General features: G+C 41.5%; 1 protein-coding gene across 1 annotated transcript in view; it reads left to right on the top strand.

The window, feature by feature from the left end:
- Positions 1-12,544, top strand: part of DNAH5 (dynein axonemal heavy chain 5) — a 320,870-nt gene that overhangs the window by 289,440 nt on the left and 18,886 nt on the right. Inside the window, exons 74-78 of the mRNA XM_069556071.1 lie at positions 1,656-1,859; positions 4,376-4,591; positions 7,106-7,318; positions 11,127-11,279; positions 12,079-12,310. Of these exons, the coding sequence (XP_069412172.1) occupies positions 1,656-1,859; positions 4,376-4,591; positions 7,106-7,318; positions 11,127-11,279; positions 12,079-12,310 (1,018 nt within the window). The remainder of the gene's footprint in view (positions 1-1,655; positions 1,860-4,375; positions 4,592-7,105; positions 7,319-11,126; positions 11,280-12,078; positions 12,311-12,544) is intronic.

Consider the following 12,544-nt stretch of genomic DNA (forward strand, 5'->3'; position numbering starts at 1 on the left):
GAGATGAGTCCTGGGTGTTCATTGGAAGGACTGATGTTGAAACTGAAACTCCAATACTTTGGCCACCTCATGCGAAGAGCTGACTCATTGGAAAAAACCCTGATGCTGGGAAAGATTGAGGGCAGGAGAAGAAGGGGAGGGCAGAAGATGAGATGGTTGGATGGCATCACTGACTTGATGGACATGGGTTTGGGTGGACCCCGGGAGTTGGTGATGGACAGGGAGGCCTGGTGTGCTGTGGTTCATGGGGTCGCAAAGAGTCGGACACAACTGAGCAACTAAACTGAACTGAAAACACAAAATATTTAGAGTCTAGATCACTTTTTTAAAATTGAAAATAATTGGTTTAAAATGTGTTAGTTTCTGCTGTACAATGAAGTGAATCAGTCATGTACATAAATATATCCCCTCTCTCTTATACCTTTCCCCCACCCCACTCCGATCCTACCCCTCTAGGTCATCACAGAGTACCGAGCTGAGCTCCTTGTGCTATTCACCAGCTTCCCACTGGCTCTCTATTATATATGTTGTAGTGTATGTATGAGGCTTCCTTTGTGGCTCAGACGATAAAGAGTCTGCCTGCAATGCAGGAGATCCGGGTTCAATCCCTGGGTCAGGAAGATCCCTTGGAGGAGGGCATGGCAATCCACTCCAGTATTCTTGCCTGGAGGATCCCCGTAGACAGAGAAGCTTGTGGGCTACAGTCCATGGGGTAGCATAGAGTTGGACACGACTGAGTGACTAACACACACTCAGTGGACATATGTCAATCCCAGTTTCCCAATTTGCCCACCCTTCCGTTCCCCCACTATGTCCACATGCTGGTTTTTTATGGCTGCCTCTCTATTCCTGCCTTGGAAAAAGGTTCATCTGTACCATTTTTCTAGAGTCCACATATATGTCTTAACATATGATATCTGTTTTTCTGACTTATTTCACTCTGTATTACAGACAGACTCTAGAGCCACCCACATCTCTACAGATGACCTCATTTTGTTCCTTTTAGCGGCTGAGTAATATTCCATTGTGCATACATACCACTTCTTTATCCACATACTCTTGAATGTGTGCTTTTAAAGGAACAGCCTCAATATTCTAAAAAAAAATAAGCATTTTTTCCTATTGAAATCAAAGTGAAGAAGTACATGAATCCACCACCAAGAGAATCTATTTCAAATGATGAACATGAGCTTTGAGTTCCCCTCATGTTTGCCTCGGAGAAGGCGATGGCACCCCACTCCAGTACTCTTGCCTGGCAAATCCCATGGATGGAGGAGCCTGGTGGTCTGCAGTCCATGGGGTCGCTAAGAGTCGGACATGACTGACCGACTTCCCTTTCACTTTTCACTTTCATGCATTGGAGAAGGAAATGGCAACCCACTCCAGTGTTCTTGCCTGGAGAATCCCAGGGATGGGGGAGCCTAGTGGGCTGCCATCTATGGGGTCGCACAGAGTTGGACACGACTGCAGTGACTTAACAGCAACAGCAGCAGCAGCATGTTTGCCTATTTAATTTTCTTTCTGCACTTTTTAGTTACTGAGGAGTGAATGAAGAATGCCTGAGTGGATGACATTGATGACAATGATGACAGTGCCTACATAGGTGTTACCTGGCAGTGATCAGGTCTGCATCATCATTCTGTAACTTTTCCCAGGGTGTCTCCTGGACCACCGTCCGCTACATGATAGGAGAGATTCAGTATGGAGGCAGGGTCACCGATGACTATGACAAGAGACTGTTGAACACACTTGCTGAAGTTTGGTTCAGTGAAAATATGTTTGGACCGGATTTCAGCTTTTACCAAGGCTACAATATTCCAAAATGCAGCACAGTGGATAACTATCTTCAGTATATCCAGGTTGGTCATCTTCAGAATTTTATGCATAGAGCAAGTATCTGTAGCCAGATGTTTTTTTGTTGTTATTTATTTAGACTTCATACTTCTTTGAAAATAAATCTTAATGGTGGTACATACTGAACGTGGAAGGTTCCGAGCCCCAGAAATGTTATCTTCATATGTTTTATATTCAGCTAGTGACTAAGCTGTTTATTTGTTCTGAGTGTATGTTTTGTGTCAGTTCTCGGCTCCCCTTTTCTCTCTCTCTCTTTTTGTACACGTGGACTCTTAGTTCCCTGACCAGGGACAACAAGAACTCATGCCCCCTGCAGTGGAATCACGGAGTCTTAACCACTGGACCTCCAGGGAAGTCCCACTTTCCTTCTCTTTTAATGCCCCAGTGAGGAATATTCTATGAGAGATGACAGATTGGGCAGATTTAGATCCAGGGAACCTACACAAATGCCCTTTTGTGTAGGGCATTATACTCAATGCCCTATACTCAATCTTGTTTGTGTTTCAAAGCATTTGCCTTATTCCATGAATCTGTTTCTTAATCCTGACCTAATGGACAGCATATGAGTATTCTCAGAAACACACTCTGTATAAGAGGTTCCTCTAAGACTGAGTTTCTCAGCTTTGGCACCATTGACATTTGGAACTGAATACATTTTTGCAGGGGTGGGGGGCAGTCCTGTGTAGAACGGCTAACATCACCTTTGTCCTCTACCCACTAGATGTCAGTTTCACTTCCTACCCCATTATAACAACCTTAAATGTCTCCAGACTGCCAAATATCCTTGGCGGGAAAATCACTTCCAACTTTAAAGTCTTGCTTCAAGAAGGAATAACATTTTGCCAGGAAATCGAGGGGAAAAACTTGATTTGTGCTTCCAAATAACTACATTTTCTGTCTCTGAATCTGGAATTCATTAGATCATTATTTAGTGATCTCTTTTGCCTCTCAGATTTATCTCAGGGTGAACCAGCTAAAGCAAAACAGCCCCAAAGAGCTAAATTTATCAATATATTTAGAGGTTCTGTGATATATACATGTAATGAGTTTACCATATATCACCAGCCCTACACTTTTATTAATTCAAATCTACAAATATATTTGTCTTAACTGTATTATATGTGTCTTTAAATCATTTGCACTGAAGAGGAGAAGTGTATATGAAGGTATAAATTTAGATATGCCTGCACATAGATTTATTTATACACATCTCATTTTATAAGAATTTGAGTTCTCTCATAAGAGGGCATTAAGTAAAAAGGAATAAAATAATGGACTAGAAGCGAGAGAAAACATGAATAAAGTTAAGTATACAATTCTCACATAGAAGTATATGTCAAATTGTAGGTAAATTTTCTTGTTTTCAAGTAGCTGGGGTAGTATTTATCTGCTAGTTCTGCTGTTCTGCTTCTTAAGGGCTTCCCAGGTAGCTCAGCTGGTAAAGACTCTGCCTGTGATGCAGGAGACCCTGGTTAGATTCCTGGGTTGGGAAGATCCCCTGGAAAAGGGATAGGTTAGCCACTCCAATATTCTTAGGCTTCCCTGATGGCTCAGCTGGTAAAGAATCCGCCTGCAATGGGGGTAGACCTGGGTTCGATCCTTGGGTTGGAAAGATCCCCTGGAGAAGGAATGGATACCCACTGCAGTATTCTGGCCTGGAGAATTCCATGGACTGTATAGTCAGACACGACTGAACGGCTTTCACTTTTCTGCTTCTTACTGTATCTTCTTGTATGTTTTTCTAACTTTGTTGCTTCTTACTGTGTCTTGCTGTATGTTTTTCTAACTTTTAATATTTCTCACTTTTCCTAGTCTCTCTCCTCCTTGGGAGAGTACATTTCCCACCTCTGGTTTTATCCGGCCATAATTGCTAAAACTGTCATTTTTAGTAACAATTAGTTATACACCATTTATTTAAACAATTGGTTTGAATTAGATGGGACCTTCGAGAAACAAAATACCATTCCATAGCTCCCTTTCTATTTTATAAATGTATTATAAAATAAGATAGTGTCTCTGAATCAATTTGCTTAAAGTGCAGACATTAAAGAACCATGGGCTTATTATGTTAACTTTCTTTTCAGGGCAACTTTTGATTCTATTTTTTAAAATATATTTATCTATTCAGCCACATTGGGTCTTAGTTTTGGCACTCAGGATCTTTGTGGCAGCATTCAGAATCTTCCATTGCAGTGCCTGGTCTCAGGAGTTGTAGCCCACGGGCTTAGTAGTTGTGGCTCATGGGCTTAGTTGCCCTGAGGTGTGTGGGGTCTCAGTTCTCTGACCAGGGATTGAGCCCATGTCCCCTGCATTGGAAGGAAGGTTCTTAAGTACTGGACTGCCAGGGAAGTCCCACTTTTGATTCTTTCCTAGACAAATTATTGAGATGGTAGCCTGCCACAAGTAAGACATATCATGTAAATGCTTATCCTAATAAAATCATGTTTGTTTGCTAAGACGTGTAATTTAACTGGTGCTTGTGTCAGCAGTCTCTGCTCACTGTTGGGTATTTGTCGTTCAGAGCTTGCCCACCTACGACAGTCCCGAGGTGTTCGGGCTGCACCCCAACGCCGACATCACCTACCAGAGCAAGCTGGCCAAGGACGTGCTGGACACCATCCTGGGCATCCAGCCCAAAGACAGCTCTGGCGGAGGGGATGAGACCCGGGAGGCCGTGGTGGCCCGGCTGGCTGATGACATGCTGGAGAAGCTGCCCCCGGACTATGGTCCTTTTGAAGTGAGTTGATGGCATCCTGACAAAATAGCTGTGGATGTGCGTGGTTGGTTGGTTGCGGGGGCGGTGAGGAAATAGTGCTATGCTAAGTCACTCAGTTGTGTCTGACTCTGCGACCCCATGGACTGTAGCCTGCCAGGCACAGTCAGTGGGAATTTTCCAGGAAAGAATACTGGAGTTGGTTGCTATTTCCTTCTCCAGGGCATCTTTTTGACCCAGGAACGGAGCCCACGTCTTTGCATCTCCTGCTTTGGCAGGGGGATTCTTTACCACTGTGCCACCTGGGAAGCCTGAGAAAGAAGGCAGGAGGGCAAAAATAATTTTTCTGAAGTTAAAGAAATTATTGAAAAACTTCACTTTTTGAAGAAGCAGTAAAAGAAGTATTTGAACCTATCGATGTAATCATTTCAAAATATAAATAATAAATCTGATGAGAGAGTTAATCTTCATAGTTAAATTATAAGTGTGTACTGATGGGTTAGGATTATTTTTCTATAATGTCTCCCGGAGGGAGGCACTTCACCCTGTCATTTGTTCAAAGGAAAATGATGTATTCTTAGAGTAAAGCATTGATTATTTTACAAAAATAATTCAGGCCTTCTTAATTTCAGGAAGTCTATAGTTATATCATTAACTCTGCAGCTTCTTGGTCACATGGGTTTTGAAAATTGATTTATATATATTTTTTAATTAATGTATTTTATTTAACTGTGCTGGGTCTTAGCTGTGGTGTGCAAGATGTGAGAGCTAGTTCCCTGACCTGGGCCCCCTGCATTGGAGGGGTGGAGTCTTAGCCACTGGACCACCAGGAAAGTCCCCCCAATTTGTCCTTTTAATATCAAGTAACTTCTAAGCGAAACTGACAGTTATGAAGGTTAATTTTTTTGACATTTTAGCATGTATTGTGGAATGATTTACCCTGAAAACATGTTTAAATCTTTGCTAAAAGCAAAAGTAAGTGGCTTACTTTCCTTGTAGTCTTAAGAGATTACTTGGACTAACCTTGTGACATTTCTGTCCTAGGACCACAAAGTTTCTTTATATATTGCCCTTTCCACCTGGTTTTCAGAAGGAATTCCCCATTTTGTTTCTTTAGTATCCTATTGTTTTCCATGAAACAGGCCATTTTGGCTGCAAGTTTTTCACTATAGACTGAACTCAAAGAACTCTCACCAGGGGAATCATTTCCCCTGGAAGAAACTCTGATCACTTGCTTGGAGAAAATCAATACTGTTACCAGCTTTCATAAGCGCCTTTCATTATAGCATCAGGAAAGCAGTCATTCATGTCTAGCAGTGGCTGAAATATTTATAAAGCAACGAAAGTGCCTAAAATATATTAAGTGAAGTGGTAGTCACACAGTCGTGTCTGACTCTTTAACCCCATGGATTGTAGCCCGCCAGGCTCCTCTGTCCATGGGATTTTCCAGGCAAGAATACTGGAGTGGGTTGCCATTTCCTTTCATACATAAACATGGTGGTATGTATGGAGTTTAGAAGAGTTAAGTCACCTTCCTTTTGCTAAATTTGCTTAAGAGAGAACAATTAAGCCTGGCATGATATCTGATCCACAAAAGACTCTGAAAATACTTGCAAGACAGAAATGAATGGGTGAGTGGATGGATAGATGCTTTGATGGAAAAAATAAAAAGCTTTAAAACCAGAAACCTAGTTTTTTGAGACAGCCTTCAGAATTGTTGCATATGCATACACATCTGCTTGTGTGTGTCCGTGTGTGTATTTTCAAGTCTTAGATTGGCAGTGAGTGAATGTTTCCCAATAACTGCAATTGTTGTTTAGAAGACTGTGTGTTTGTGGACGTGGATTTTATATTCTTCTGTGAATTAATGGCTGCCTGTCTTCTCTCACCTGGGATGAAAAATCAGCTGGTCCTCTAACAGATATTTCTTTTATTTCTTCTCTGTTTTCTGACAGTAAAAAAAAGAAAAACACTTATTATTTATGGAATTATAAAATTTAGGGCTCTTTCAGAAGCCCTAGAGTACTATGTATATAATATAACATTGTGGGTATGCTCAGTCCTGTCTAACTCTTTGCGAGCCCATGGACTGTAGCCTGTCAGGCTTCTCTGTCCATGTAATTCTCCAGGCAAGAATGCTGGAGAGAGTTGCCATTTCCCTCTCCAGGGGATCTTCTTGACCCAGGGATCAAACCTGCATCTCTTGTTTGGAGGTGAATTTTTTACCACTGAGCCACCAGGGAAAGTGAAAAGTAAAAGCGTTAGTTGCTCAGTAGTGTTTGACTCTTTGCAAGCCCATGGACTGTATGGGTCTGGGCTCCTCTGGACACCAGGCTTCTTTGTCTTAGGAATTCTCCAGGCAAGAATACTGGAGTGGGTAGCCATTCCCTTCTGCAGGAGATCTTCCCAACCTAGGGATCAAACCCAGGTCTCCTACATTGCAGGCAGGTTCTTTACCATCTGAGCCCCTAGGGAAGCCCTATATAGAACATTAGTAGCTGTCAAATAATTTTTCCTGTGCTAATGTCTCCATGGCAGGTGAAGGAGAGGCTGCAGATGATGGGGCCATTCCAGCCAATGAACATTTTCCTCAGACAGGAGATAGACAGGATGCAGAGGGTACTCACCCTGGTCCGAAGCACCCTGACCGAGCTGAAACTTGCCATTGATGGCACCATCATCATGAGCGACAATCTACGAGATGCTCTGAATTGCATGTTTGATGCCAGGATTCCTGCTCGTTGGAAGAAAGTATGTTTAAGTCAGCTCTTATCCTGCCTAATCACTTTATTGTTGTGAATAATTGTAATTGGCAAGTGAAAGCATGTACAGATAATGTGCTTAAGAGTGTTCTTTTGCTTAGGGACTAATCCTCTTAGAGCCCTGTATTTTTAGATTGTAGGTAGGGAATAAAACGATTTAGCATGTTTTCAACATCTCAGGTTCTCTGCTAGGCAATTTGTATGCACCGTTTCATGTAAATCTTACAATTTATTACCAGTATTTTACAGATGAGGAACTTAGGTTAGGGGAGATTAAATGTTTTCCCAGATCACACACCTTAGAGAATCCAAGAGTCAGAATTTAAACCCAAACTCATGGACTTCAAAGCTTGTGAAGTTAGTTTTATAGAAGGGGATGTTCCTACACACACACACATATGTCAAAAGTCACTCCAAAGAGAAATCTTCTTCCTTACTTTTTCTGTAAATATGTGACTGTATATCTCTCAAGGTAACAAGATAATAATTTAACAGGATTCTTACTGATTGCATATGATTAATTGTGCTAAATGACAGGTGTGGGCTTAAAATTTTTTTAATGTAAATAGTTGATTTAACACAACATTGTGTTAATTTCTGCTGTACAGCAAGGTGGCTCAGTTATATATGTGTGTTCCGTTTTGTGTTCTTTCCATTCTGGCCCATCACAGGATGCTGAGTCTAGCTCCCTGTGCTGCACATCTGCACCTTGTTCTTTATCCACTTTATATATAATAGTTTGCATCTGCTAATCTCAAACTCCCTGTCCTTCCCTCCCCCACCTCCTTCCTTGGTGACCGCAATTTCTTTTCCCTATGTCTCTGAGTCTGTTTATCTCTCTGTTAGATATGTTCATCGGTCATATTTTAGATTACACATGTAAGTGACAGCGTATGGCATTTGTTTTGCTCTTTCTGACTGACTTCATTTAGTGTGATAATCTCTAGGTCCAACCGTGTTGCTGCAAATGGCATTATTTTATTCTTCTTCCTTTATTATCATTTTTGAAGCTTTTAATTCTGTATTGGAGAATAGCCAGTTGACAATGTTGTGGTAGTTTCAGATGAACAGCAAAGGGACTCAGACATGCAAATACATGTATCCATTCTCCCGCAAACTCCCCTCCCATCCAGGCTGAGTAATATTCCATTTTGTATGGAATATGTATGTATGTATATATACACCAGGATGTGGGTTTTTAAAAAATTTCTTTTCCTTCATGGTTTGCCACATGGATGCTGAATGTAGTTCCCTGTACAGGTTGCTCATCCATTCTACATGAAATAGTATTATGATAAATAGATGTGGTTTGAAGAGATGTTTTTCTACTTGGAGAAGTAAAACGAGAGCCAGTGTCCTTGTCGAGGAGTTGGCCGATTGTGGCACTGAGGGTGCTGAGTGTGCGGTGGGAGGACTTGGGAGACGGGAGGGTGGGGGTTATCCATGGTGGGCAACTTACAGAGATGAGATTGGGTCCTGGGGTGAGTGGAACTTTTGGACGTCAGTCAGGTAAATGAGATGGTGGGACAGGATGGGGCTAGAACTGCTAATCTCTCAGGAGAGACTCCTTTAGTGCTGAGCCTCTGATACCTCACCCAGGGCTTTGGCAGATTCCAAGGCAGTGGGACAGAAAGCAGTAAATGGTAACTGGGGAGTGCTCGTCTACTGTTTTCTCATCTTATCTGATTAACCACCATCCCATCCATCCCTCTAGACACACGGCTTAGAAACTCAGAATCAGCTTTGACCAGATCCCTTTCTCTCTTCCCCTGCAAAAAATTCATTGCCTAGGCCAGAGAGTTTTCTGTATGCATTGACTCTGCTCATTGCTAGTGACCTACCTGGTCCCTGGCCATGGAGGGCTCATTCCCCACTAGACCAGCTCACCCAGCCTGGTCAGCACCTGCAGTTCTGCAACAGGGATCCTTGCCAGAAGATACCCCCTCATTAATGGGTCCCTGTGCCTTCAGACCAAGTGTTGTATAAAGATATCTCTTTCAGTTAACACACCTATAACGATATGATGGAATGAGTTACCTCATTTTAAACTTTGTTGTTGTTTGGTCACTGCTGCTGCTGCTAAGTCACTTCAGTCGTGTCTGACTCTGTGCGACCCCATAGATGGCAGCCCACTAGGCCCCTCTGTCCTTGGATTGGGTCTAACTCTTAGAGACCCCATGGACTACAGCATGCCAAGCTTCCCTGTCCTTCACCATCTCCTGGAGTTCGCCCACACTCATGTCCATTGAGTTGGTGATTCCATCCAACCATCTCATTCTATGTCATCCCTGTCTCCTCCTGCCCTCAATCTTTTCCAGCATCAAGGTCTTTTCCCATGAGTCACCTCTTTGCATCAGGTGGCTATAGTATTGGAGCTTCAGCTTCAGCATCAGTCCTTCCAATGAATATTCAGGGTTGATTTCCTTTAGGATTGACTGGTTTGAGCTCCTTGCTGTCCAAGGGACTCTAAGAATCTCTTAAAAAAATTTTTTTTGGCCATGCCACACTGAATGTGGAATATTAGTTCCTTGACTAGGGATTAACCACTGGACTTCCAGGGAAGTCCCACTTCCTGGAACTTAAAATCCTTTTATACAGCATTTTTTCCTACTCAACTTATTAACAGTCTTTGGGAATCTCAGTGTCTTTTGTAAAATAGGCATATCAATCCTCAAGCTATTTGAAATTCAAGTGGTTTATCTATTCAGGTTGATCACTACATTTATTCACACATAAAATAGTGCAGTACAGTGAAATGGTATAAAATATGATTTGGAGATACCTTCTAGTGTGACTGCTGATAATGTTGATGACATTTCCATGCCTGTTGTAATAACATGAGTTCCGCATGTGAATTCAGGCAGAACGTTACAGGCAGTGAATGCAATTAATTTATTGGTGGTAAGAAGACCTGTGTTTCCATTTTTATTCCCTTCATCAGAGAATATAAAAATACCTTCTAAGAGAAAGAAACTTCAGAAAATAAATGTTTGCCCCATAAAAAATAAGTGGAGAAAGGCTTCTACATTTGTCATTCACAGAATATAAAATGCTGCTAAGGCCGTAAGCACATTTACATAAATAGAAATGCTATTTTATAATGTATCTGTTGAAAATGTAGCCTAAGGAAAAATAGTTGAAGTCCATTAAATTTAATTCAATTAATTGTTTTAATTGCTTTATGGCAGAATTGGTCATAACTATATTCATATGTGGAAGGAAATTTTAATGACAGCAGATGTCTTGAACAGCATGCCAAGCTGGATTAATCTGGAATTCACATGGTAATTAGTTGATTCTAACATACTTCATATTATTAAAAAGGAAGAGTAATTTGACATCTAAAATGTCAGAACTCTGTGGAAATTTATGCCTTCAGTTCAGTTCAGTTCAGTCACTCAGTCATGTCCGACTCTTTGCGACCCCATGAATCGCAGCATGCCAGGCCTCCCTGTCCGTCACCATCTCCCGGAGTTCACTCAGACTCACGTCCATCGAGTCCATGATGCCATCCAGCCATCTCATCCTGGGTCGTCCCCTTCTCCTTCTGCCCCAAATCTCTCCCAGCATCAGAGTCTTTTCTAATGAGTCAACTCTTCGCATGAGGTGTCCAAAGTACTGGAGCTTCAGCTTTAGCATCATTCCTTCCAAAGAAATCCCATGCCTTTATGCCTTAGGGACTTCTAAATTCTAAGTGTGAAATTGATATTTCATCATTGTTTTTTTTCTGTGTATATAGTCAGTTACACAGTAGAATTAAACCTGTATTTATTCATGTTTTCATGTTTGCATTTCAGGCATCTTGGGTTTCAAGTACCTTGGGTTTCTGGTTTACTGAACTTATTGAAAGAAACTGCCAGTTTACCTCTTGGGTTTTCAATGACCGACCTCACTGCTTCTGGATGACAGGCTTTTTTAACCCTCAAGGATTTTTAACTGCAATGCGACAGGTAATAGCACTGATTTTTACCTGTTGTGTTATTACAATTTTCCTCTGGAGGGCTTTCTTCTTTCATTATAGTTTTAAATATGTAGTTTATAATAAGGCAGAATGATTGTCTGGTTTGGGCACCAGCAGTTAACTTTGTCCTGAACGTAAATCCGGCAACTTATTCTCAGGCTGCTAGTTTAAATTTCAAAATATTTATTTTTATATTTGATTTGATTTGATATTTCTTTAAAAATTATTATTCAGTCATGAAGTCATCTCCGATATTTTGCAAACCTATGGACTGAATCACGCCAGGCTGCACTTTCCTTCATTATCTCCTGGTGTCTGCTCAAACTCATGTCCATCGAGTCAGTGATGCCATCCAACCATCTCATCCTCTGTTGTCCCCTTCTCCTCTCGCCTTCAGTCTTTCCCAACATCAGGGTCTTTTCAAATGAGTTAGTTCTTCACATCAGGTGGCCGAAATATTGGAGTTTCAGCTTCAACATCAGTCCTTCCAATGAAACTTCAGGACTGATCTCCTTTAGGATGGACTGGTTGGATCTCCTTGCAGTCCAAGGGACTCTCAAGAGTTTTCTCCACAACCACAATTTGAAAGTATCAAATTATTTGACACTGAAATACAAATGTAGTTAAATTAGGACATGGGTATTGCTTATAAGAGGATCTTTTAAAACCCTTTAAATACTATCCTACCATTTTTGAATCTGGGGCTACATTGTTACTACAATTATGCTCTTTAAGACAACCCTCTAGTTGCTGGTGTCATCCTTTTCTTTTGCTCTTTCCCCGAGTAGGAAATAACTCGGGCCAACAAAGGCTGGGCTCTGGACAATATGGTGCTTTGCAACGAAGTCACCAAGTGGATGAAGGATGACATTTCTGCCCCTCCCACGGAGGGTGTCTATGTCTACGGCTTGTATCTTGAAGGTGCTGGCTGGGACAGGAGGAATATGAAACTTACTGAGTCCAAACCCAAAGTGCTCTTTGAGTTAATGCCTGTTGTAAGGATTTATGCTGAAAATAACGGTAAGTTGTCTGTGCCTTCAGGGACGGTTGGTACAATGGGGTTGGGTGATGTTATAAATATACGATCTCATTATTTTTGTTATCATGTGATAAGGATTGTTCTCTGTTATCAAGTAGCTTTGTATTCACACCTGTGTTTAATGAGTAATTACTGACTTCTGGGCTCTTCTTGAGTGCTGCTGGGAGGCAATGGTTCTGGATAGCTCTTGCCCATCTAATAAAGTAGATAAAATG

Source organism: Ovis canadensis, chromosome 16 (genome assembly GCF_042477335.2).
Source record: "Ovis canadensis isolate MfBH-ARS-UI-01 breed Bighorn chromosome 16, ARS-UI_OviCan_v2, whole genome shotgun sequence".
NCBI classification, from domain to species: Eukaryota; Metazoa; Chordata; class Mammalia; order Artiodactyla; family Bovidae; genus Ovis; species Ovis canadensis.